The sequence below is a fragment of the Trachypithecus francoisi genome, unplaced genomic scaffold (assembly GCF_009764315.1).
Source record: "Trachypithecus francoisi isolate TF-2019V2 unplaced genomic scaffold, Tfra_2.0 Lachesis_group20, whole genome shotgun sequence".
Taxonomy (NCBI): Eukaryota; Metazoa; Chordata; class Mammalia; order Primates; family Cercopithecidae; genus Trachypithecus; species Trachypithecus francoisi.
Genome location: NW_022681466.1, coordinates 58749533 through 58776135, shown reverse-complemented (window position 1 = coordinate 58776135; position 26603 = coordinate 58749533). Strand labels below are relative to the sequence as shown.

The 26603-nt window shown below is 43.3% G+C and overlaps 1 protein-coding gene across 1 annotated transcript in view; it reads right to left on the bottom strand.

The window, feature by feature from the left end:
• The window catches only part of HS3ST3A1 (heparan sulfate-glucosamine 3-sulfotransferase 3A1), a 108157-nt gene extending 81769 nt beyond the window's left edge, over nucleotides 1-26388 (bottom strand). Inside the window, exon 1 of the mRNA XM_033184501.1 lies at nucleotides 24996-26388. Within this exon, the coding sequence (XP_033040392.1) occupies nucleotides 24996-25594 (599 nt within the window). The 5' untranslated portion in view covers nucleotides 25595-26388. The remainder of the gene's footprint in view (nucleotides 1-24995) is intronic.
• Between the last annotated feature and the right edge of the window lie 215 nt (nucleotides 26389-26603).

The following is a 26603-nucleotide window of genomic DNA, read 5'->3' as shown; positions in this document are numbered from 1 at the left end:
AAAATGGATAATGGATGAGGTCAGAAAGACATGAAATTCCCAGCCTCGATGTGGATTTCAAAATTTGCCAAATTCATAAGACATTGCAAATGAAACACACTGGTACGATAAAAGCAGGGGTATGCTTTGAAGAAGAAACTACAGAGCAGGAATCTACCCTTGTTGGTTCTTAGTTCCAATCACGAAGTTTTCGCTCTCTCACTTCTAATTGTGGTGACTGTCATCAGAAAAAGAATAGAAAAAAATCCTTTCATCTCACAGCTTATTCTAGGGGTCAATCAAATATTTTAGCTCCTTCTGCCTTTATCTGAGGTTCCCAAATAGCACAAGACCATACCAGAGGTTAGCAAGGAGTCTCCGGATCTCTTAGCCAATAGAAGGTAAGAAGGGAGGGAAATTGTATTGGAAAGTAATGAGCTGATAACTGACTAGTGGCTGGAATGTCTACCGAAAGCCCAGCAGGTTTAGAAGCCTCAAAAATAACCATTGTAAGTATTAACCATCATTCCCGTCAATGCTGGGAAGCAGAGGCTCCCGATAGATGGGGGGAGCTAGAAACATTTCCCAGCTAAGTGCCATGGAAAAGATTTACCCTGCTGTGAACAGCATACTCACACAAGTCTTTCTGGAAAGCAGATAAAGGCCTTGTCACTCAAAGGATGATCTCCACACTATTAGCATCAGCATTACTTGGAAGCTTGTTAGAAATGCAAATGCTCAGGCCTCACGTTAAGGCTACTGTATTGGTATTTCTGGGACTGAGGCCCAGGAACTTGAGTTTTAATGAGCTCTCCAGGTGATTCTGATGCAACTTAGGTTAAGCACTGCCTTAGCAAATGGTGGTGGTGGCTGCATTAATAATTGCAGCACAGCAAGGGACTCCAGACCTTACTAGCTTAAAATAACAAACATTGATTATCTCACACTGTTGCCCAGGGTCAGGAATGCTGCAGCTGCTTAAGTGGGTGGTTCCAGCTCAGCTCGGTGTATCTCCTGGGATCACAGTCATCAGCTGGAGCTGCAGACCTATGGATGCTTGATTAAGGTGGAAGAGTCACGCCAAGCTCACTCACGTGCTGTTGGAAGACTTCAGGTCCTTGCCATGTGGGCCTCTCCATAGGGGCTGCTCATAAAACATGGCAGCTAACTTCTGCTACTTCAAGTCATTCCAGACGGAGAATGCACTCAAGAGAGAAAGCACAATCTTTTAATGAGCCAAGCCTGGAAGATGTATCTCATCACTTCTCTCGTATTATTTTTGTTGCAAGTGAATGACTAGGTCTAGCCCACATCCAAGAGGAGGATTACGCTTCAACTATTAAAGAAAAGAGTATCAAGAGTATATGACTTCGTGGATATATCTTGAAGATCACCACGGCGATGTTAAGGGTGTCCAAAAACCTTTAATAACACCTAACATCTTAGGAATTCAATTTTAATTAATGCCTCCCCAGCAGGAGAGATCAAGGGACATCCTAAAAATTAATTTGCTATTCCTAGAGCAAGCAACAATCCTAAAGACTTTTTTAACCAATAAACTGGATGGTGCAATTAATCACAATTTTCATGTCTAGCACTAGATGGCAGAACAGACATTTGGTTGGTAGGATGGCCTACTGCATTAGTACATTCTCGGTGCTGCTGATAAAGACATATCTGAGACTGGGTAATTTACAAAGGAAAGAGACTTAATGCACTCACAGTTCCACATGGCTGGGGAAGCCTCACAATCATTGCAGAAGGCGAAGGAAGAGCAAAGGCATGCTTTACATGGTGGCAGGCAAGAGGGCGTATGCAGGGGAACTCCCCTTTATAAAATCTTCAGATCTCGTGAGACTTACTCATTATTGAAAGAACAGCACAGGAACGAGCCACCCCCATGATTCTATTACCTCCCACCGGGTCCCTCCCCGGAGATATGGAAATTATGGGAGCTATAATTCAAGATGAGATTTGGGTGGGGACACAGCCAAACCATAACACCTACTCAGCATGCTATTAATTCATGGAACTAAGGTTTCTTCACCCTAAGTCTGCCTGGCCAGGACTGGAGGAAATCTTGCTAGTTTCCAGTTCTCCAAGCTATTATCAGTTCATTGTATTCATGAGGTTGCTTTCTGGCTGCCTCATGAAAGAAGACCTTCCTTCTCCACTGCCTTCCACTCTGAAGAGCCTTTAGGTCTAGCAAGGAAACCAGTAAAGCTAACTGCTTCCTCCTGGGACAGAGGAATAATGAGAGTTTGAGGACATTCATGACAACAGTCATGCCCACAAGCTTTCCTTAGTCAAAATTTACATAATCCAGGACAGAATACATACAGAATAATACAATTGTAGGCTTGGAGGAAACCAACAGAAATCACCAAATTTGACATTTTTATTTAAAAGATAAAAAAACTTAGGCACAGATAAAACACAAGTACCTTGTACAAATTCACCAATGAATTAATGGCAAAGCCAGGGCTAGATCCCTACTAGAAAGTGCTTTATTATCATAGTCAATATGACTACCATTTCCATCAAGTTCAGGCCCCTGCTTTTATGTCTAATGACTATTTTAAAGAAGCCAAGAAATTTTGGTAGCAGTTTCTGGTGTGTGTGTGTGTGTGTGTATGTGTGTGTGTGTGTGTGTGTGTGTAAAGAGTTCTTAGAGTAGCTCTTAATCTAGAACCTCTAGATTAATGGGCCTCTTCACACTACCAGAGACAGTATTTGTTACAACTTTTCCAAAGGGCGATTTTGTAACAGCTGTCGAAAGATTTAAAAAATGCATATACCACTTTACTCAGCCATTTTTTCTGCTGAGAAGTTATCCTAAGAAAATAATGATAGGTGAGCATTAAAGATTTAGTAACAAGGAGTCCACGGCAGTTTTATTTGTCATAGTGAAATATTGGAATCAAGTTAAACATTGAACAAAAACGATTGCCTAAGTGACTTACAGGACTTCCAGACAACAGAATCCATGCGATATTTTAAAAAATGTTTAAAATGTCTGGGCACAGTGGCTCACACCTGTAATCTCAGCACTTTGGGAGGCCGAGGAGGGCGGATCACAAGGTCAGGAGATCCAGACCATTCTGGCTAACACGGTGAAACCCCATCTCTACTAAAAATACAAAAAATTCGCCAGGTGTGGTGGCTGACACTTGTAGTTCCAGCTACTCAGGAGGCTGAGGCAGGAGAATGGCGTGAACCCAGAAGGTGGAGCTTGCAACGAGCCGAGATTACACCACTGTACTCTAGCCTGGGTGACACAGCGAGACTCTGTCTCAAATTTAAAAAAGGTTAAAATCTTTTTAAAAGTCAGGGTTTCCAGGCCGGGCATGGTGGCTCATGCCTGTAATCCCAGTACTTTGGGAGGCCAAGGTGGGCGGATCACCTGAGGTCTGGAGTTCAAGACCAGCCTGGCCAACATGATGAAACCCCATTTCTACAAAAAAAAAAAAAAAAAAAAAAAATTAGCTGGGTGTGGTGGCGGGTACCTGTAGTCCCAGCCACTCGGGAGGCTGAAGTGGAAAAATCACTTGAATCCGGGAGGCAGACGTTGCAGTGAGCCAAGATTGTGCCACTGCACTCCAGCCTGGGTGACAGAGCGAGACTCCATCTCCAAAAAAAAAAAAAAAAAAAAAAAAGCATCATAAGAAATTATACTTTGGGAGGCCAACTGAACTCCTCAGATCACCTGAGGTCAACATGGGGAAACCCTGTCTCTACTAAAAATAACAAACATTAGCAGGGCTGTGGTGGTGCTTGCCTATAATTCCAGTTATTCAGGAGCCTGGGAGGCAGAGGCTGCAGTGAGCCGAGATCATGCCACTGCACTCCAGCCTAGGCAACAGAGTGATTCTGTCTAAAAAAAAAAAAAGAAATTATACATATACTGTGATCTTCATTAAGTTAAAAAGAAAACAAAAGCAAGGCTACTGGTTTTGCATTTGCCATGTCTTGCATTTGCCATGGCATTTGCCATGTTTTTTCTAAGGGGGAGCATCTAGAGTCTGTTGTGCTATAATGTCAACACACACATTCTTCAAATCACCATGCCGATAAAAATTCAAAGATAAAAAAACCCACAGGACTTAGAGGAAAATAGGATTAGGGTACAACACTTAAAATTTTCATCAGCGGCACATTAAAAAAAAAAAAAAGAACCTAAATCACAATGATAACACAGTTCCATACACACTAATGGTTAAGAAATCCAGAAATTCTAAAATAAAAATGACACTTTTACTTTGAAAAAGCCCTAGTGTTTTCTCATGGCAGTGAGCATTGGAGAGGGGTTGCAGCTTCTAAATTACTGTGAAGTGGTGAATGGAAGGTTATCTAAAATCAGATTAGCAAAACATCACATTGTACTCTAATTATACATTTATACACACAATTAGTATTTGTCAATTAGAAACAAGCTAATAAAAAATAATAATTTTAAATAGAAAAACATAGTAAAGTAAAATCCAGCTTAAAGCCAGACAACAGACCTGGATGGGTGAGACTGAGAACACACACAGTGGGCCGGGCGCAGCAGCTCACGCCTGTAATCCTAGCACTTTGGAAGACCAAGGCAGGCGGATCACCTGAGGTTGGGAGTTTGAGACCAGCCTGACCAATATGGAGAAACCACCCCCTCTACTAAAAATATAAAATTAGCCGGACATGGTGGTACACGCCTGTAATCCCAGCTGCTCGGGAGGCTGAGGCAGGAGAATCGCTTGAACCCAGGAGGCAGAGGTTTTAGTGAGCCAAGATCATGCCATTGCACTCTAACCTGGGCAACAAGAGCAAAACTCTGTCTCAAAAAAAAAAGGCCGGGCGCGGTGGCTCAAGCCTGTAATCCCAGCACTTTGGGAGGCCGAGACGGGCGGATCACGAGGTCAGGAGATCGAGACCATCCTGGGTAACACGGTGAAACCCCGTCTCTACTAAAAATATGAAAAACTAGCCGGGCGAGGTGGCGGGCGCCTGTGGTCCCAGCTACTCGGGAGGCTGAGGCAGGAGAATGGCGTACACCCGGGAGGCGGAGCTTGCAGTGAGCTGAGATCCGGCCACTGCACTCCAGACCGGGCGACAGAGCAAGACTCCGTCTCAAAAAAAAAAAAAAAAAAAAAAAAAAAAAAAAAAGAACACACACAGTGAATTGAGGTCTCTGGTAGGCGACTGGGGCATGTACCTGTATGTGTGTGCTTGTGTATTCCTGTGAGGCTGGGTGCAGCTTTCGCTTTTATGTATTCACCTGGCGTTTCTTGTGAATGAAAATGCACATAAGAAAAACTCACATTATGTTCAAATGGTAAACTCAAAGATATTAATATTAATATATTAATTCCATTGGAACAAATTTGCATTTCAATACAAGCATTACAGCAGAACTGACTTAAATTATATGTCTATCATATACATTTATATATGTGCTATATACACATAACAGTAGAAGCTTCTGTGGTGGGTGGGTCACCTGAGGTCAGGAGTTCAAGACCAGCCTGGCCAACATGGCAAAACCCCGTCTCTACTAAAAATACAAAAATTAGCTGGATATGGTGGCACGCACCTGTAGTCCAGCTACTCAGGAGGCTGAGGCATGAGAATCACTTGAACCCGGGAGACAGAAGTTGCACTGGGCTGAGATCAAGCCACTGCACTCCAGCCTGGGTGACGAAGTGAGACTCTATCTCAGAAAAAAAAAAAAAAAAGGTAGAAACTTCCTAATAAATAAACTTTAACATGAGCTAATAAAATATTATTTCTAAAGTTGTCTACACAGCCAGCACTGTCTCAAAACTAGCCACACAAATACAGAATAAATACATGTGAATCTGCTCGTCAATGAGCAGGCAAAGCAAGCAATGGGCTAAATAAATATTTTACCATCCAAATAAGTTATGTTATATCAATGTTTGGAGCACTTATCTTAAAAGCATTATTTGATGACTAGAATAGTTACAGAACTGTTTTAATAAACTTTGGTCTATCAGATAAGTATTGGGCTAAATGACCCCAAGGTCATTTCCAATGCTAATAACGAGATTTTGTGATAGTGTACTTTTTTCTTAATAATAAAGTACTTTATGTTTAGATAAGAATAAATAAACTCAGTTCCCGGGGGGGTCACCCTTTAACTACTGTCTGGGCATTTTTGTACCAACAGAACGTAACACACAGACTCGTAATTTTTTATTTCCTAAATGTCACCTGAGAACAGTGTGAAATTTTCTTCCTATTTTAAAATTACCTTGACTTAAGCGAACAGACACACAAAAAAAGGACTTTCCTGGCAAACAGTTTGACCAATGAACAAATGAAGGGAAGTGTTCCTCCTTTTTTTTTTTTTTTCCTGATGGATGTTATAAAAGGGGAAACAACTCGTTTGGCAAAGTATAGTACATCATCACTCAAATCTGAGTTCAATAGTTCACATTTTTAGCGGCCTTGGGGAGGAAGAAAAAGAACTTTCTGTTTTCAAGGAAAATGATTTTGCCTGAGCTTTTTTTTTTTTTTTTGAGACGGAGTCTCGCTCTGTCACCCAAGCTGGAGTGCACTGGCCAGATCTCAGCTCACTGCAAGCTCCGCCTCCCGGGTTCAGGCCATTCTCCTGCCTCAGCCTCCCGAGTAGCTGGGACTACAGGCGCCCGTCACCTCGCCCGGCTAGTTTTTTGTATTTTTTAGTAGAGACGGGGTTTCACCGTGTTAGCCAGGATGGTCTTGATCTCCTGACCTGACCTGGTGATCCGCCTGTCTCTAGCCTCCCAAAGTGCTGGGATTACAGGCTTGAGCCACCGCGCCCGGCCTGCCTGAGCTTTTAAAACTGAGCTAGCATATTCAATGGAATCCTGATAATAGGCCTACATAAAAGTCTTATGTCCAAATCAACGTATTGAAGTTGCTTAAATATCTAGTTATTATTTGGTTTTTCAGGACTTCCTTTTTTAAAGGGCAATAATTTTGCCCAAAGCTTTACAACTGTGCTAGTATACTATGATAATAGGAATACATAAGTCAGAAGTCCAAATCAATATACTCATGTAGCTATTTAAATGAACTATGATTTATTTGCTTTTTTATAAATGAAGGAAAACATGCTTGCATGAATGGAGCCAACATATAATCTGTCCACTGATGTGGTGTGCTAAACGACCAAGGAGTTGCACGTGAAATGAAACATGTAATGCCCAATGTATTTCTAAGGTGTCAAAACAGTCACCTTTTCATTTGCATAACACTACTTTCTCATTCATTATATTCTTTAATGATTTTCATGCTTTCTTTCCTTGAGAAATCAATCAGTCTATCAGAAATCATATTTGAAATACCATCATGTCTTTCCGAGTGCCTTCTTTTTTAGATGATGTTGTAATACAGAGTAACCTCTGGCAGGCAAAGATTCACATTTGCTCTTTGATAATGTGTAAGTAGCCTGCACAGTTTCTGAGACTCGGTCATTTGTAAATTTTGTAGCGGCAGATCGTTTAAATTCCTGTGAAGATGTTACAGCCATTCATTCTCCAGATATGAGAGAAAAATGCCTCGCTGTGAACAAAATTATAGTGGTAACTGAAAAGGCATTAAACTGTGGGTATGAGGAAATTCACTGGAAACCCACGGCCATAGAAAGGCGTGAGACGCAGGGGATGTAGAGAAGGTACAAACATTTTGGTGTCTGTGAATTTTAAGACTCACAGAAGTCCTCAGAGTTATTCCTTGAAAAAATCCGGCTCGACCGCTAAGAAAATCTGAAACTGCCTTTAAATCACGTTCTCCTCCATGTTGGCCTCTTTGCCCTTTTATTGGTGAACCTCTGAAGCATTTGATCAGTGCTACTTTCTCTTCCCCTTTTGGTTCTCTGCTTTCTCCTCTGCTGCAGTTGTGTGGAGTTTCTGGTCATGCATTGAAATATTCTAAAGTTTTGTTACATATATGCAGAGAGTCACAAGGAGTCTGGCTTTAATCAGGCTATTAGAAAAGTGAAGATCTCAGGCACTTATTTGTTTAAACGTAAGCCATCAGCTTTTAAATTCTTCAGTTTTCTGGGTTCCTCATACTCTCTCAATTTCCCTTCTCCTTCCCTCTTCCCTTCTCCCTCCAGAAAAATGCCCCTTAACACATCACCATGCTGCTAAAGGCCTACCCTTAGTTTTTTTTATCAAACTTTTGTCAAACTGGAAAAGAAACTCATGGTGAAATACATTATTTGCAACATCCCAATATGGAATCTAAAGAGATGGCATGAACATAGTTGTTGAACTTTATATACAGTCACTCACTTATTTTAAACAATATTCAGCTTGAAATTTTCTCTGATTCTTTTCTCTACGAACCTCTATGAGTTGGAGAGAAATATTCGCTGTCAACTAAATGAGAAATTGAACACTACAGTGGCATTTGGCTTGTTTTTGTTTGGTTTTGCCTTGAGCAATACATTTCTGAGTCAGACAACATGGCAATAATACATTGGTTTGGTTTTCTCACTCCGGAGCATTTTTGTTTTGCTTTGTTTTTGAGGGTTTCTCACCATTACCATGATTTCCAGAGAAGAAAAAGGAAAGTATTGAATGCAAGGCAAAGAGTATCTGGATTTTATCTGCTATCTGGTATTCACAGTGAACACATAAAAAAAGTCACTGATGGAAGAAGAGCCAATGGTAAAACTTTTTAAAAAGCCTTCAATATGAGTGAGGAAAAAACATAAGGTATTTAAATTTCTTCATTCTCTGACGAAATTTTCAAGCAAGTATTTAAAAAATGGAGATTCTTAAAGCAAGTTTGTCTTTACTTACATACTTGCAATGGAGTTTAGAATAGACTGGTACAAGTGCTGGCTTGAAGAAGAACCACCATGCTTTTACCAAAATGTTCATGAAAATTAAACAGGCATTTCAGATGCTACATGGTTACGTGTGTTTAATAATTAATGCTGGAAACCATAAGCATTCATCCAAAGAGCACAGTCTGCAATTTCCAAAAAAAAAAAAAAGGAAGAAAGACAGAGGAAGGAAGGAAGGAAGGAGGGAGGGAGGGAGGGAGGGAGGGAAGGAAGGAAGGAAGAAAAGAAGGAAGGAAGGAAGGAAAGGAGGGAGGGAGGGAGGGAAGGAAGGAAAGGAGGGAGGGAGGGAGGAAGGAAGGAGGGAGGGAAAGAGGGAAGGAAGGGAAGGAGGGAAGGAAGGAAGGCAAGAAGGAAGGAAGGAAGGGAGGGAGGGAGGGAAGGAAGGAAGGTAGGAAGGAAGGGAGGGAGGATGGAGGGAAGGAAGAAAGGGAGGGAGGGAGGGAGGGAGGGAGGGAAGGAAGGAAAGGAGAGAGGGAGTGAGGGAAGGAAGGGAAGGAGGAGGGAGGGAGGGAAGGAGGAAGGAAGGAAGGCAAGAAGGAAGGAAGGAAGGAAGGGAGGGAGGGAGGGAAGGAAGGAAGGTAGGAAGGAAGGGAGGGATGGAGGGAAGGAAGAAAGGGAGGGAGGGAGGGAGGGAGGGAGGGAAGGAAGGAAGGAAGGGAGGCAGGGAGGGAGGAAGGAAGGAAGGAAGGAAGGCAGGGAGGGAGGAAGGAAGGAAGGAAGGGAGGCAGGGAGGGATGGAGGGAAGGAAGAAAGGGAGGGAGGGAGAGAGGGAAGGAAGGAAGGAAGGGAGGCAGGGAGGGATGGAGGGAAGGAAGAAAGGGAGGAAGGGAGGGAAGGAAGGAAGGAAAGGAGGGAGAGAAAGAGGGAGGGAAGGGAGGGAAGGCAGGAAGGAAGGGAGGGAGGGAGGGAGGGATGGAGGGAAGGAAGAAAGGGAGGGAGGGAGGGAGGGAAGGAAGGAAGGAAAGGAGGGAGGGAAAGAGGGAAGGAAGGGAGGGAAGGAAGAAAGGAAGGAAGGAAGAAGGAAGGAAGGAAGGAAGGAAGGATTTGGCTAAAACTCTCTGATAAAAAACCGATTCATCAAGCCACTATACATAAGTAACCACATAAGCACAGAAACCAGGGCATGTAAGTGCAGTAACCAGGAAAAAATACAGTAAGAACATTCTAAACCCTCTTTTCCTCTCATGAAGTTTTACTCACATGGATAACTAGTCATAATCATCACAAAGCAAGTATGAGGATCCCATTGGGTGACTCAAGTCCAGGAAAGACAGGGAAGGTGGCAAAGATTACATAGATACACATTACATCCTGTGTCTTCTGACACATTTCCATTTACTCATCACCCCATGCCATGTGGCTTCTGTCACACCACAAAAGCCCACCTGGCCTCAAGGTCACCACTGACTTCTTCTTCTTTTTTTTTTTTTTTTTTGAGACGGAGTCTTGCTCTGTCGCCCAGGCTGGAGTGCAGTGGCCAGATCTCAGCTCACTGCAAGCTCCGCCTCCCGGGTTCACACCATTCTCCTGCCTCAGCCTCCCGAGTAGCTGGGACTACAGGTGCCCGCCACCTCGCCTGGCTAGTTTTTTGTATTTTTTAGTAGAGACGGGGTTTCACCGTGTTAGCCAGGATGGTCTCGATCTCCTGGCCTCGAGATCCACCCGTCTCGGCCTCCCACAGTGCTGGGATTACAGGCTTGAGCCACCACGCCCGGCCCACCAATGACTCACAAGGCAAACACTCAAACCTGTATTCATCCTTTCTGTAGAAGTTGATACCATGGACCTTGAAACCACCCTCCCTTCTCCATTACCAGCATTTATTGTGGAAACGTAAAATAGAGAAAAATTTGAAAGAATTATACCACGAGCAACCATTTAGCCACCAATTACAATCTAAATACTCATTTTTCTGTGCCTTTTTTTTTTTTTTTTTACATAGAGTCTTGCTCTGTTGCCCAGGCTGGAGGGCAGTGGCATGATCTCGCCTCACTGCAACCTCCGCCTCCTGGGTTCAAGTGATTCCCCTGCCTCAGCCTCCCAAGTAGCTGAGACTATAGGAGTGGACTACCATGTCCGGCTAATTTTTAGTAAAGACAGCATTTCACCATGTTGACCAGGATGATCTTAATCTCCTGACCTCATGATCTACCTGCCTCGGCCTCCCAAAGTGCTGGGATTACAGGTGTGAGCCACCACACCCTGCCTCTGTGTTCCTTATCACAGTTACACTTACTAATAAGTATTCAACTACTCTCCCTTTCCTCCTCCTTTCCGCATTGCTAGTATTCCACACAGCTTTATAAGACCTACTTCTGAAACATTTACCAAATCGTTCCCTCACTTCCCATGCACACTGCACTGCTCTGCTCTAGTTCAAGCCTCTATCATCTGTCCTCTAGATTCCTCAACAGCCACCTATCCCAGTGTGCATCCATATGCCACCGAGAATTAGATTTCCAAAGCAGAACGAGAGGAGGTCTGTGAAATCAGTCCTCCACTGAAAGCCTTCAATGCCTCCCCTGACTCTGTCTCCAGTGCCTTGAGTACTAGTAGAATAGCCATTGGCTTCATGAGGCTACTGAGCTCTTGAAATGTAGTTAACCCAAATTGAAATCTGTTGCAAGTGTAGAATGCATACTAGATTTTGAAGACAATATAAAAAACTGCAAGATTTATTACTAATAATGTTTTATTTTGATTTCATATTGAAATTATAATATTTTAGACATATTGGCTTAAGTTAAAATATTATTAAAGTTAATTTCACCTCTTTACTCTTACCTTTTTAAGGTAGCTACTAGAAAGTTGAAATTACATATAAGGTTCTCATTACGTTTCCATTGGACTGTGCTATCCTTGAATAAAGTCCAAACTCCTTAAACATACCACTTAATAATCGAGGCCGGGCGCAGTGGCTCACGCCTCTAATCCCTGCACTTTGGGAGGCTGAGGTGGGCGGATCACAAAGTCAGGAGATTGCGATCATCCTGGCCAATATGGTGAAACCCGTCTCTACTAAAAATGCAAAAATTAGCCGGGAGTGGTGGCGCACACCTGTAGTCCCAGCTACTGGGGAGGGTGAGGCAGGAGAATCGCTTGAACCCAAGAGGTGGATGTTGCAGTGAGCCAATAATGTGCCACTGCACTCCAATCTGGTGACTGAGTGAGACCCCGTCTCAAAAATTAAAAAAAAAATAATTTTCAAAAATCTTTCCCAAACTTTGTTCCCAACTTGATGTCTCACTCCTCACCTGCACAGACAGATGGGTGAATGAAATGCTGTTTCAGTGCAGAAGTCAGGTGACAATCAAAGTGACCTCACTGTACCCCTACTACTCCTAAATGATTCATATTGTGCCCAGGCATCTAAAGAAAGAGGCAAAAGAGAGAGCAGGGGATGATTTATAAACGAACACACTCAAGTACAAAGTCAAGGAAGCAGCAAAACAGATGATTAAGCTTGAAAAAAAAAAAAAGAGCTACCGCTACTTTGATTGGTGTTTATATCTGTTTCAAAACAGAATATTTGTAGTTAAGCATATAATCACATTCCAGAAAATGTCATCCTTCCTGAGCATATAATCACATTCTAGAAAATGTCATCCTCCCAAACAACTTTGTATGTTTCAAAAATACAGGTCACTGGCATGCAGTTCCAGAGTGCATGGCCTAATCCCATTCCCACACAGCCACAGGGAGCTCTGTTATTTCTGAATTGGATCTTGAATTGGTGTTTCATCACCTACATTCGGCCTCCCTAACATTGCCATGAATATTAGCTGCGGGTGCTCACCTGAGAGTACCCCATAAGTAAAGGAAGCATATATGAGATATTTGAAGCCTCTGGCTTAGCCCAGAAGCCTGCAAACGACAGTCAGTGGTTTTCTAGTTTGGGTCAATAAAGTTTTATTGGAATACAGCCACACATATTCATTTACATATCGTCTGTGGCTACTTCCATGCTACACAAGCAGAATTGAGTGGTTGTGATAAACACTGCACCACCCACAAAACCTAAAGTATTTAGTATCTGGCCCTTTCCAGAAAAAAGAAAAAAAAATTGCTGACACCTGGCATAAGGGGGCATTAAACTTTTTTTTTCATTAGATTCATAGTGATTCTATTTGTGGTACAGTTCCAAGCCTTGGGCATACAGGGTTAAAAGGATTGAAGTTTAGAATCCATAGCATAGAATGTTCACACTTAGTTTCTCATTTTAGTCATTTTAGCACATTCGTTTTAGTCTTTTCAAACATGACTTTCTTGTACACTAGTCAGTGTTTTCCAAACTTTTTTTTCTGTTGGACTCCACTATGACAAATACATTTTACACCCAACCCTTTCAGTACACACGTATCTATATAAGTAAACACAACAAACAGAACCAAGTTTGTCAAGGCAATACTTGTCTTTCTTACCACATGGAATTCACTCTCTTATGTTACCTTAGTATAGTCCATTTTATAGGTAATTCCATTTTTAAAGAAGGATTGATTTTATCAGATATTCATGTCTTGTAATTCAGTTTGAAAAACTCCCTGGTCCACTCCAGCTATGGACTGTCTAACTCTGACCTTCACCGCACATCACAGGCTGTAAACTAGCAGCCATTCACTTCAGTTGAGATTGATTCGCTTCATCCACACAGACGTTTGTTTGGTTTTCATGTGGGTTTTGGTTTTCGTGTGGGTTTTGGTTTTTAATGCGTAAATTCTTTTCCAATACCTTTTTAAAAAGTCGATATTCCAAGTTCCTTTGAAAAGTCACAGGAGAAGGCACTAGAAGCCCTCCTTCCTACTTGGTAAGAATCCGTAGGAGCTGAGTAGTTTCTCCAAGGCCTGCTCCCCAACTTGCCGCCCTTCGCCAACAGAGCAAATGCACCTGAAAATCCCAAGAATTTTCTTCACAAGCGTTAGCTCCCTATGACCTCTCCCCATATAAATATAAAACAGATCCAATCTGTTTTCTTTCCATCATTAAACCCTAGCAGGGCATTCTAGTAGATCCTCTGGCTTTGGGGAAAGCCCTTATGAACAAATAATGTTGTAATCCAAAAGCCTCCTATACCAAGGCCTCATTAGAAAGAAAAAAGTGGCTTTTCTTTCTTAAAACAAGAAAAAAATGAAAAAGCAAACACACAACATTTGACAAAAGAAGCTACAAGAATAATTAGAGCTCACCAGAAAATTAAACACACACACACACACGCACACACACACACGCACACACACACGCACACACAGGTGCAAGTTTTTGTTTACTTTGTGAAAAGCTTTGTTTGTGAAATGAAATCACTGCACTGCTGCAGCGTTTTTTCAAAACACAGAATTAGGGCAAACGTGGCTTCCGTTTAGAAAGGTGGCGAGGGGAACAGTTAGCTCCGGCAATACAACTTTAGTTGCAGCTTAATCCGGTTCCCTTTTGTTAAATACCTGAACTTAATGAGAATCCGCAGAGATTTATGACCATAACAAACACATCATTTTTGACTTTGTCATTCAAACCAGCCTGGCAACTTTGATATTTCCTAGTGAAAGGAGAGATCTAATCCAAGTAAGAACTCTGAAAAAGGGGAAAGAAATTTTATTCCCATAATTTGATTGATTACTTCCTACTCTGAATACTCAAGAGAGAAAAAAGCAAAAAAGCAAACTTTTTCCTGTCCATACTCAGATTTCTCCTGCTAATCTTTTACAAGCAGGCAAATGGACATAAAACACAAATTACTTTCAAGGACCCTAAGACCAATCACACTCGCTGTGTTCCCATACCTCTAAGTATCAAAATATTGTGGAAAACATCTGAGATGAAAAACAGAAATTTAAAGATGAATTGACCATTGATTCAATTTACTTCAATGCTTTAATTTAATAGCTCTGTGAGGAAAAGAAAAACAATGCTACGATGGGTTCCATTAAAAAAATATTTCTATCTTTGTTGCAAATCTGCCAAAACCAAACCTACATATGTGGAGGTATGCAATTGTTCCCCAATTGCATTTAAGAATTATATCCTTGGAATTAGAAGCACTGAGTTCTTGTCTTTCAGCTTAACCTTGGGCAAAGCACTTCTGTTTCTTCCTATTCAGAAGACAACCTTTATCATTGGGATACCTTCTACCTCCAACATCCTATCTGTTTATGATTCTATCTTATTAGAACTAAAGGAAGTTCAGATCAACAGTCATGCCTTATGTGACTAATGACCTGACCACTCCAGTAAAGGCTTGGTGCTAATAATGACCAGATGACAGGAAATCAATTAGACAAACATTATTAATAACAACAATAATGAAGATAGAATAGTACTTCGGATAACAACCAGGTTGTGCTCTCATTGGGGGTATTAACATATCTGAAGAATTTTTAAAAAGTATCAATCCAAAGATGAAAATATGGAAAAGTGAAGAAGACAGACTGGCAGAGTGGCTCAGCCAGGTTCTGGGAGAGCACTGGATTGGGGGATCCCTACGGTGCAAAAGGGACCTCAAGGTAGCTCGATGACACTAGCCACGGCACACAAGCCTCAGTTCTCCTTGCTCCAATTCCAGGAGCAGCAAGCATCCTTCAGATTCCATTTATTTTCTTTTTCTTTCCTTTTTATTTTTATTTTTTTGTTTGTTTGTTTGTTTGTTTTGTTTTGTTTTGTTTTAAAAACAAAAAACTCTGTCACCCAGGCTGGAGCGCAGTGGTGAGATCTCGGCTCACTGCTACCTCCGCATCCCGGGCTCCACCATCCTCTTACCTCAGCCTCTGGAGTATCTGGGATTACAGGCATGGCCACAACACCTCGCTAATCTTTTGTATTTTTAGTACAGACAGGGTTTCACCATGTTGTCCAGGCTGGTCTCGAACTCCTGACCTCAAGTGATCCACCTGCCTCAGCCTCCCAAGTGCTGGGTTTACAGGCATGAGCCACTGCGCCCAGCTCTGATTACATCTCTGACAACATATTGGCTTTCTCACACAGCAGTTTGGAAAGTGTTTTTGGTGGTTATTGTTATTTTGTAATAAATGGGAAAAAAAATCAATTGAATGACATAAGATTCCTGATATGTTCAACGAGATAAGCTCTGTGATCAGACGACTTCTTTAGAGAAAAAGGGAGTAAAGTCGGCAAAAATAACTAAAAGTATAATTTTGTAATAGTTATTCCATAATTAGTCATTCCATAATAGGCCAATTGACTAACAGAGATAGTTAAATACTTTTAAAAATTCACTTTTACAACCATATTTTAATGGATTGCCCAAACTTCTTTTCTTCTTTCTTTTTTTTTTTTTTTTTTTTTTGAGACAGAGTCTCAATCTGTTGCATAGGCTGGAGTGCAGTGGTACAATCTCAGCTCACTGCAGCCTCTGCCTCCTGGGCCTAAGTGATTCTTGTGCCTCGGCTTCCCGAGTAGCTGGGATTACAGGGCGCACACCACACCACCACACACCCGGCTAATTTTTGTGTTTTCAGTAGAGATAGGATTTTGCCATGTTGGCCAGGCTGGTCTCGAACTCCTGCCCTCAAGTGATCTGCCTGCCTCGGTCTCCCAAAGTGCTGGGATTCCAGGCATGAGCCACCACACCTGGCCCTAATGTGCTGTCTGATTTTCTAACTAAAGGTCCAAGATCAGAACGTCCAAGTCACTCTACCACATGGGGCAGCCTTTCCGTCCCCTGCACCTTTGAGACACTGGTGGTTTGCTATGTAGGCAGGAACTAGCTGTAGGCAGTTCTGCCAGAGACCCTCACAGAGACCATTCACCACAGCGGTGAGGCACTGGCATGCTGGAGGTGGGTGAACCTGGGTTTGGCAGCAGTTCTATAACGTACATAGTTCTACGACCTTGGACAAGTTATTTCATCTTTCTGAGCCTGTTTTCTGATCTATAAAATGTAGAAAATGATAGGACCTGCTTAAAAATAGGAATCACATTAATGACATCAGACTACGAGCGACAGGTCATTCTGCATCATCCAGCACATAGCATGGCCTCAACAAGTATAGTTAATATCACTTCACCTCTGAAATGATAGATTTCATCAAAGATACACACTGTGGGGTCCAATTATTTTGCTATTTTAAAAAAGGCTAAAACACATGAAGAAAAGTGTATGGCCACTAAAATGGAAAAATGCCAAACAAGTAGAGAACGGTATTAAATCACAGAAATTATTTTTAACTACATAAGCATTTGCAGTCTATCCCTTGCACGAAAGCAGTTGATAAAACAGATCCAATAAAGATAAGCGAATGAACGATTAAAAGAAAATACTGTTAGTTTCTTGGAGTCTCTTGATGGAGTGGGTGTTGCTTTGTTTTGCTTAAGGAAAAATGTAATATGGATAAAACTATTTTTACAGTTATTAAAAATATCAGAGGAAATGTTTTGAGGGAGATTTTCATTACTCTATTCAACCAGAAGCGCAGATCAACATAACTGTGTGCTTAAAAACAGAAGCAGAAAACGGCAGCACACCACCTAGACAGGAACTTTGAGTCTGATAACGCTGGGAGTCTGGCTGAGCAGTTCCAGTGGAATAAACCCGTGTGGTTAGAAGGTGCAACAAAACTGGTCCTCCAGAGCTCTGAAGGTTGCACTTTCTCTCTTCCTGCCTCTTCCTTGAATGCGTTAACTGTTCCAGGTCTGTTTTGCTCCTATGGAAAGTTTCATAACTCAAAGTGTCTACCACAAAGGTTAAAACAAGTGAAGTAAGCAGATAAAATTCCTAAGCTGCCCTGGAAAATCTGGACCGTGTTGTCATCTTCGCCATAAGGTGCATCCACAGCTCTGGCCCTATCTATCTATTTACCCTAAAACCAGCTTTCAACCACTGACACCTGTTCCTTTCTATGTTTGTAGCAAAAAAAAAAAAAAAAAAAAAAAGTCATACGCCCAAGTCTGATTTTCCTCTGACCCTTATTTTAGTTTTTAGTTCTTTGTGCCCTCAGAGACCTGTCATTTACATCAGTGTTTTTGTTCTCTAACGCAAAAAGCTTTGGGGAAACTTTCACACCTTCTTCACTTTACATTTGCTCGCTGCAGAAGACAGAAAGAAAGGAATACAAAACTGTCTCTGTGCTTGGTTCGGGAACAAGAGAGTAGGAGGGGAGCCGTGAGCCGATATGATTATGAAATCAGCTGAGGATAAGATCAGCATGTCTGGAAGCAACAGGTGCGGGCAGGGGAGGGGAAGCTGACGGGCCCATCCTGGGGGCCCTTCCGAAGGAAAGGAAAGAAGAAACACGGAATAAAAGGGAATCGGCACAGACAGTATTTCAGCATGAGCCCTCACCCTTCAACGCCTGTTAGGCTTCTCCTGCTTTCTTTGCTGTTTGCACCTTTGATTTCAGAATCATTTTAGATATTAAAACTGTGAAAAATAGTAGAGAAAATTCGCATACCCCTTTCACCCAGATGATAATCTTAGGGGATATTACAATCCTAGTACAGTACAATGATCAAAACCAAGAAATTGACCTTAATAATAATACTATTAACTAAACTGCACGCATTATCCACATTTCCCCAGTTTTCCCATAAATGCCTTAGTTCGGACCCAGGATCCGACCAATGGCACCCTCTCGTTTACTCCTTAGTAATGACTCTCCTTTGTCTCCCCCCATCTGAGACAGCTTAGCTTAGCGGTCTTGCGTTGTTTTGCATGATCCTGACACTTTTCAAGAGTACCGGTCAAGTATTTTGTAAAACGTCCCTCAGTTAGTGTTTGTCTGATGTTTTCTCATGGCTATACTGGGGTTATGGATTTGGGGGAAGATTAGCGCACAGGTGAAGTGCCATCCTATTGTGTTATATCAGGGATCATGATCTCAACACAAGGGAATGTTAACCCTGGTTACTTGGTTAAGGTGGTGTCTGTCAGTTTCTCCACTCAATCTGTTCTATGTGTCCCTTTCATCCTGCCTTCCCTTAACCTGACCACCACCCTGCGTCCCAGCCTGCTCTCCCAGGCCCTGGACTGTAGGCACAGAAGCGCCTGTCCTGTCGGAACTCTCAGAGCGCTTTCCTGTGAAGCTGTCCTGTATGCGGTGGGCAGGATTCTCAACGGGGCATCTCAAGCGCCTTAAGGGTTAAACAGGCTTCTGTTTAGAATCACAGAACCCTCCTCCAGAGCCTGTACCACACAGGGGAAGGAACAGGCCTGCATTACTGATGTTGAAATAAAATCATCTGGAAGTATTTTCATTTGAAGCTGGCTTTCAGACACAGAGGCAAAACACACTAACAAAAGTAATCTGGGGCATATGGTATTCCTTTCAGTCATAGGCATTTTTAATATAAATCCCCTAATCATTTATATCTTGGTTTTCAGTTTATTTTGAAGCCAAATCTCTTATTTCTCTCCAAAGAATCAACTCCCTGCCTAAATGAAGTGACTTATCCTTGTCTGGAAAAAGGCAAAGTGCAGCTCATCTGTGCTAGGCACATCATCTTGCTATAAGTGCTACCTCAACACAAGTTTTTGATATTGCTGTAGTTTCTTTTTTAAAGTGGGACTGCAAATATGCCCTATCATGATGAGGTTTTTCCAAGTCCTCCCTTTAGGTGTTCCTTGCTGACTCCTCCTCCCACTAGGTGGCGCTACACATCACATTCAAAGCGGGCTGATGGAGTCGGTAGTTTGTGTTGAAACCTTTGCAAGAATGTCTCTCGAATTCCTGATGGCAAGTACTAAACTTCATTGTTAATAACCACTTCCCCTGTCTCTTTTCACATTTCTTGTCATCAGACAACTGAAACAGGCCAGTTCTGAATTTCTGTAATGCAGCCGGGCAATCTTAGGATAAACGTAAGTTTTTAGGGGCATGAAGAATCATGACCACATAGTAAGGCAAAAATTCAAGAGTTGCATCACTGAAGGCAAGAAACTGGGGAAAGGCTTCCGTTCCCTAACTCAGCATTGCCTGGCATATGATCTCAATAGTGCCCCCAAATTCTTCCCTACTCAGGATGTCCAATATTGCTCAGAAGTTCCCCAACTACTTAATAACTTTCCTCTCATAAATTCAATTTCCAAATTTTGGCTTCACAACAGCTTATTTGTTCACTATATAAATATCCCCCATAGAGGTTTTTAAACTGTATCAAATTAGCAAAAGTTTTAAAGTGCTGACAAGCATTTTTAAGATATCCATGTAAAATGCAAAGATGAGGGAGTACAATTTCCTCTGATTACATATTAGAGGCACATATTTAATAAGAAACCTTATGTTCACAATTGCAACTCATCACTTAAGCAGAAACAAATTTTCTAAAAGCTTGGGGTTTAATATCATTAGGAAACCCATACCAAGAAGCGATGCTCTTTTTCAGCCAAGTTACTATCACTGGGCGGAGGAAGATTGCCCCCCAAGGAAAAGAGCTGAGAATATCAAGTTCCCGACCGGGCCCAGCAATTTGACTGATGGTAATTGCAATTTGCAATTGTTCAACTGTGTCCCGGAGAGATATGAGGCCTTTGTTGTTGTTGTTGTTGTTGTTGTTGTTCATATCAGGGAGTTTTGTTTGCTCTGCAACACTCTTCTCATGAAGTTAAGCATCTGGTCTATGTGAGGTTAGCCCCTGTTGTCATTAATTACGCAGGCTTCTTTCATTCCCATGACCCTGCCAAAATACAGATTTGGCACTTATTCTTTCCTGGCCATTCAACAGACTTATTTACAGGAGACAAATATTTTGGCCAGGGTGTTTTCTTTTTAAAGAGAGGGCAGGAGATTATAATGTAGTGGTGGATTTTCATAGAAGTCTATGAATTTCACATGAAGTATAGGAGCATATTGTAAATCTCATCCCTATAAAGGAATATTCATTCACACAAGGCATTCCAGTCCAAGCTCTACCAAGGGTTTTTGTTATTTAATGCCTGGACTATGATCTCCATAGTGCCCTCAAACTGTTCCCTACTCAGGATGTCCGATATTGCTCAGAAGTTCCTCAACTACTTAGTAACTTTCCTATCATAAATTCCATCATTGTCCCTGCCTTCTGGGTGTCTGCTCCTGCATACACATGCATGTGTGAGGGCACACACACACACACACACACACACACACACACACACAGAGGAACTGGGCTGATCAACTTGCATTTCTGTTTGTCTATTGGGGATGAGCCCAGAGTTCAGACATTTAGCAAACTAGATGACAGCATTTTGGCTCCCCAACCTGTGACTAGGTGGGGAACGTCCAGGTACTGAGAACTTCTGTAGACAAGTACTCTAGACTCAGAGTCCAAAGCAACATCTCACTCTCTTCCTAGCCCTCACCTATTCCCAATGTTTTTTCCTCTGCCCTAAGGACAGAGTGCCCTTGGCCTTCAGTCCATATGACCTTGCATGGGTGGCCAGACTGCAGCTTCCTTGGCTCGGATTTCATTTCAAACTCTTCACACAGAAGAGGCTTGCACAGTACAGGAGGGTGGGAAGCTGTACATGGAGGGACTTCGCAGCTGCTCCCAGCTGCTACGAAATGCCAATTTCTCCTCCTAGGAATCGAAAGGGCCTCTGCTCAGTCTGCCTCTCTAATGGACTTGAAAAACAGGGCCATGATCATTTGAGGGCAGGAAATTTCAAATTTTGGTGAAGTCAGGGGAGCACTAACTCCTAAATCTGGGCGGGACAATCTTTGATCTTCCTGTATCCTCTAGAATAAAATGATTCTAGTGGTATCCTTCTCTGCTGAAATTGTCCAGACTTGCTAAAGAAAAGAAATTGAAATATAAGAAATAGACATGCTAGTGTAAGAGACCGGATAATCAATATTGCCTATCTTGCACCAAAATAATAGACTGAAATGTTATTGAATCTAAACGTTTATGTACATACACATGTATGTGTACGCACATGTACACACACATATTTAACTACTTTATCAATAGGTATCTTTTAGCTTATGAGAAAAAATAGACACACCTATTTGTTGGTGCAGATAGAAATAAGCAGAAGAGAGCCTCCTTATTAAATTCTAAGCTCGCCTGCTTTTGAACTACAGTGGAGGTATTCGGTCCTGACTTCCAGCAAATATCTCAATATTTTGAAACTAAGGAAACTTTTTCCTTTCCTTCATGAAGCCACCATACATACAAGAGAAATGGAGACTATTCATTGCAAAGGACAGCTTTCCCGTGACACGCAAGCCACAGACATTTGTTGTACTGATACCATGTCTGCTAAATTAAGTTTGAGGAATTTTTTTTTAAAACTCCATCAGGGTCGAGTTTCTCAGCATATAAAAATTTGCCTTTGTTGTATTTATTTTAAAGGAAGTCTATTAGGACATTTAAATTAGTAGGAATAACTGTCTTTCTAGAGATTTTGAATAAAAAATTTGTTTTCTTTGCCTTCACTACAAGTGTGTTCAAATGAAGGAAGTGTTTATTACTTCACTCTTGGAAAAAGCTTCATAAAGTATTTTATTTTCTTCCCAGTGAGAGTAATTGACCGAAAAAGTTCAGCATCAGGCATTTCTAACTCACAGACTCATTCTCCAAGAGACTTTCTTCAAACTTGCTAATCGCAACAGATGTGTCCCTTTGTGGGGACAGTAGGGGGCGCTGCCACCACAAACTATCATGGCTGGCTGAGTGATTTCACTGGCCAAAAAAATGGCTAGACATTTTAGGATTCTCCCATGTCAATGTACACCTAAAAATAATTATACAGGTTTTTCTCTTCCATAATTCACTGCTGGGTGCAAATATCTGGAATTTATTACTGTTCATATGTGTGTGCCTATGTTAGTGTGGTCGTAAGCGTGTGGTACGAATCCTGTATTGCAAAGTTTGGGCTGACTCATGCAGGTCTAACTAAATCCCCCTGTTCTAAACTATTAGCCAAATATAAGTAGCTAAAATGCACTTAATATTTAAGTGGCATTCTGGGTGGGAGATTTTTTTTTTTTCATAGTTGAGCCTTCAGTCTTATTCACAAACATCAAACTCCAAGTTCAGAGCCAAGATGAAAGAGAACTTTGGGGAAATTTCATTAAATAATCACATAATCCAGGCTCCATAGGTTGGATTTTTTTAAAATAAGTTTCCTATGTAATTGAGTTAAACGTAAATTTATGCATCCAATAAAAAACCACTGCAAATGGTAAAACAAAGACATTGCTCCAACACTTAGAAAATTACATTCACCAAACCATGAAGTCTACTGTGCAGTTATTTTTGTAACCACCATAAATTGCTTTATAGAACTCTTCTGCTGGAGTAAACAATCCAAGGAGAGATTTACTTTATAGCATGCTTTCAGTTTCCAAAGGAAAGAGTGGCCTACAAGTTTATGACTCTTTTTTTCTTCCTTTTTTAAAAAAATACTTATGTTTCTAGTTACCTTGAAACCTTCCTCCCCTTAGAGGAAGCTCAGAAAGGTCCACAGAAAATAAGATCCAGGTCTGCAGATACACTGTGCCCTCAAATACTCATTTCTGGAATAAGAAGAAACAATCCTACTTTGTGGAAATAAAGTTTATATGGCAAAAGGAAAATAAAGGGTTTTAGTACTAAATATTTCACCACATTTAATAGCACCTCAGAGCCCAACGTAGTGTTAGATGTTTCAGACAGTCAGCTTGAAATGTGTTCGCTTATAGCACGGTTCGAGGCCGAATTCAATGCAAGCTGCTATAGATAAGACTTTTAGGGGTCTTTAATCACTTCTTTCTCGTGTCCTTGATGGAAAAAACAGAGCTGCCTTTGTGCTAAAAAGAAGGACCTGTTGTTTTCAGATTCAACAGGTCATTTTTATAAGAACTTCCCAGAGGATACAACATAAATGACAGAAACACAAGGGGATATTTTAAGTGGCTGATGATTTTAAATGATATATAATCTATATTAAGGGAATGTTGTTTGTTTTTTCTTTCCAACAAATGGAAAGTTACTGTTTTAAAAGTGTTTAATGTTCAAATTCTATTTTTAGGGGCAAATCTTTTCTCTAGGAGTAGATTTACTGTAAATTCGGCTCCCGAAATCAATCTGAGAGTGCACTTGGCCCCTCAAGTAAATAAACTTGTCAAATCATATCCATTTCTGTGTTGGGGATGAATGGTTAATTTAATGGACTTTTTGAAATGTACCTAAATTGTGCTGTAATTTTTGTAACAGTGTTTCAGTTAAAATAACAAACAGAATGCATATTTTATGAACAAGATAAACTTTATAAAATGGAAAACTAGCAACATAATTTTTACTGGTACTTTGAAGAAAGAAAAAAAAAAAGCCAGTATATTATGGCAAACAAAATCCAGGCGACACTAGATTTATTAGAATCTGGCTGATTTTATTATTAAAGGTCGTCTGAATTTGAAGAGACTGGCAAATTTAAGATTAAGATCTAAGCGAAACTTATTTCCTAAATTGTACTGGCAAAGTTGTGCCAATGTATTTTTCTCTCTTTTGTCTTCTTCTTCTTCTTTTAATTGGCTACCTTATCTGTAAAGAGGATTGTTTGAAGATCTTTGGAAAAGTTTCTGTCAGTCAAGAGACAAAAGTTACTTTTCCCTACAAATATCAAAAGACCTTCACAAAACTCACTCCTTGCCCTCAAACAAAAGTTACTGCCAAGCGTCCTTTAAAATACAGTGCCTGGTTGCTTTCTGTTGCTCAGACAGGCATATATTTTCCAAACTAACCAGATTCTCTGGTTCTTGACACTTTTACTAAGTCTCTATATTACTTCCCACCTAAGACAACTATCTGGCAAAAGGTCAAGGTAAATAAATACCTGATAGTAAAGACTGTGTTAACCACAGAGAACTGCCCGAAAGATAAAGAATGAAAACGGGCTTCCTTGGGAAGGGGAAGGAAATCTATTAATTGTTGAACAGGTTTCTAATTTAGAAGAGACTTTTTTTTCCCTTTAGTTAAATACATGAATACTTTTGCAGAGCAGGAGAAAGAGACCAGACTGGCTATTTGTTGGCGAGGGATTCCCAAGGACGAAAATCATGAAGGCCAGAATTTCCCTCCCACTGTCTCCCTCAACATCCACTTCCCAGGAAGGAGAAGACGGAGAGGGAAGAAAGACCCTTGATGACCCTTCGCCTTCTGCAAGAAGTGGGCAGGAGGGCGAACCGGGGGTCACCGAGGGCTCTCCCACGTCTTTCCCAGCCCAGGACCCCCGGATCCTTCAGCCCCCGCCCGGGCCCGCCCCGCTCACCGGTACCAGGCGAGGCCCTTGTCGTAGCTGCGGTCGAAGAAGTGGGGCTCGGCGCCCACGGCGCGCACGTCGGGGTGCACGCGCAGGAACTCCAGCAGCGCCCGCGTGCCGCCCTTCTTCACGCCGATGATGATGGCCTGCGGCAGCTGCTTGCTGCCTTCATCCAGGAGCAGCGCCAGGGTCCCCTGCGGGGCTTCGGCCACGCTGCTTCCTGCCCCGGAGCCGCCGGGACCCCCGGCCAGGCCAGGGGACTCCTCTTCCCAGGCCGCCTCCTCTCCGTTGGCGCGCGGCGCGGGCGGCCGGCGCCTCCGCCACTGCTGCAGTTGCAGGAGGGGCTTTCTCTGTGCCGCCGCCGGCCACACCGCCAGCTCCCGCGGGCCTCCGGCCAGGACGCCGCGACCAGGGGCCCCCGCCTCCTCGCCGCCGCCGGACAGCCCCACGACGGGTCCGGACAGGGTCTGGCAGCGCTCGGCCAGGCAGTAGAAGACGTAAAGGGACGTGAGCAGGGAGCAGAGCATCAGCAAGAACTTCCGGAAGATGCTGCGGGACAGCGGCTCGGCAGAGGTGGGGAGGGCGCCGGCCGGGCCCGGAGGGGCCATCCTAGCCGGAGGCGACGTCGGGCAACGCGCGGGCCATGCTAGGCCGGGACCCCGACAGGTGCCAGAGCATCCCCCCGGCGTGCCTGCGCGCTGGACGGAGGCCACATCGCCGTGCGCCCCTGGGGCCGTGCGAATTGTCCCTGGAGGCAGCGGCTGGGGCTCCGCGGGGAGACGGAGCCCCCGGGGGCCTCACGCAGGATCCCTGCCTCCAGTCGAGGGGGCGGGAAGGGGAACGCGGGTCCGTGCTTAAGAAACCATCGTCTTAGACTCGTCCAAGTCCTGAGCTTGGGGCAGCCCTCGGCCACCCGGTTCCCCCCAAGAGTCGCTGGAGTCGGGGTCTTGGCAGCGGTGGCGAAGGCGTGCGTCTCAGCCCCGGCCCCGAGCGGCCTCTCGGGGCGGATGTCCGCTCAGCGATCCTGCATCCCTGTCTCGGTCTCGGTGAGGGCACGCGCGGTTGCGGCGCCTCTGCGCTCCGTGCGCTCCAGACAGGGGCGAGCGACAGTGCCCTCCAGCCCGGGCTTCCTCTGGTCCCCTTGCCCGCCTGGGCACGTTCTCTCCGCCCGGATTCAGGTTCTCTTGGCCAAGGAGCGAGGTCCGCCCGAGTCCCTCTGCCAGAGCGGGAGACAGGAGGCCCTTGCGGAGCCGTCCACCCCTCTCCGTGCGCGCCGGGTTGCTCCAAACTGCTCTTGGACCCCACCGGTGAGCCGCTTGGCGAGGCTGGGCTGCGCGGGACCTGTCAGCGGCCCCCGCCACTGTGCTTGCAGGCGCTCACCGGCTGCCTCCCGGGCCGCCGCCGCCGCCGCCACACGTGGGACGCCGAGGGCAGCAAACTTGCTGGTGACGTCAACGGCCCGGGCCGGACCAGCCCCAGGACGAGCGCAGCCGGGCGCGGACCAGCGGCCAGGCGGGGCCAGACGGGCGGGGTAGGATGGAGAAAAGGTGGCGCGGGCTCGGCAGCGGCCGCCCAATGGCACTGGAGAGGGCGGGGGTGGCAGGGGCGACGCCTCTT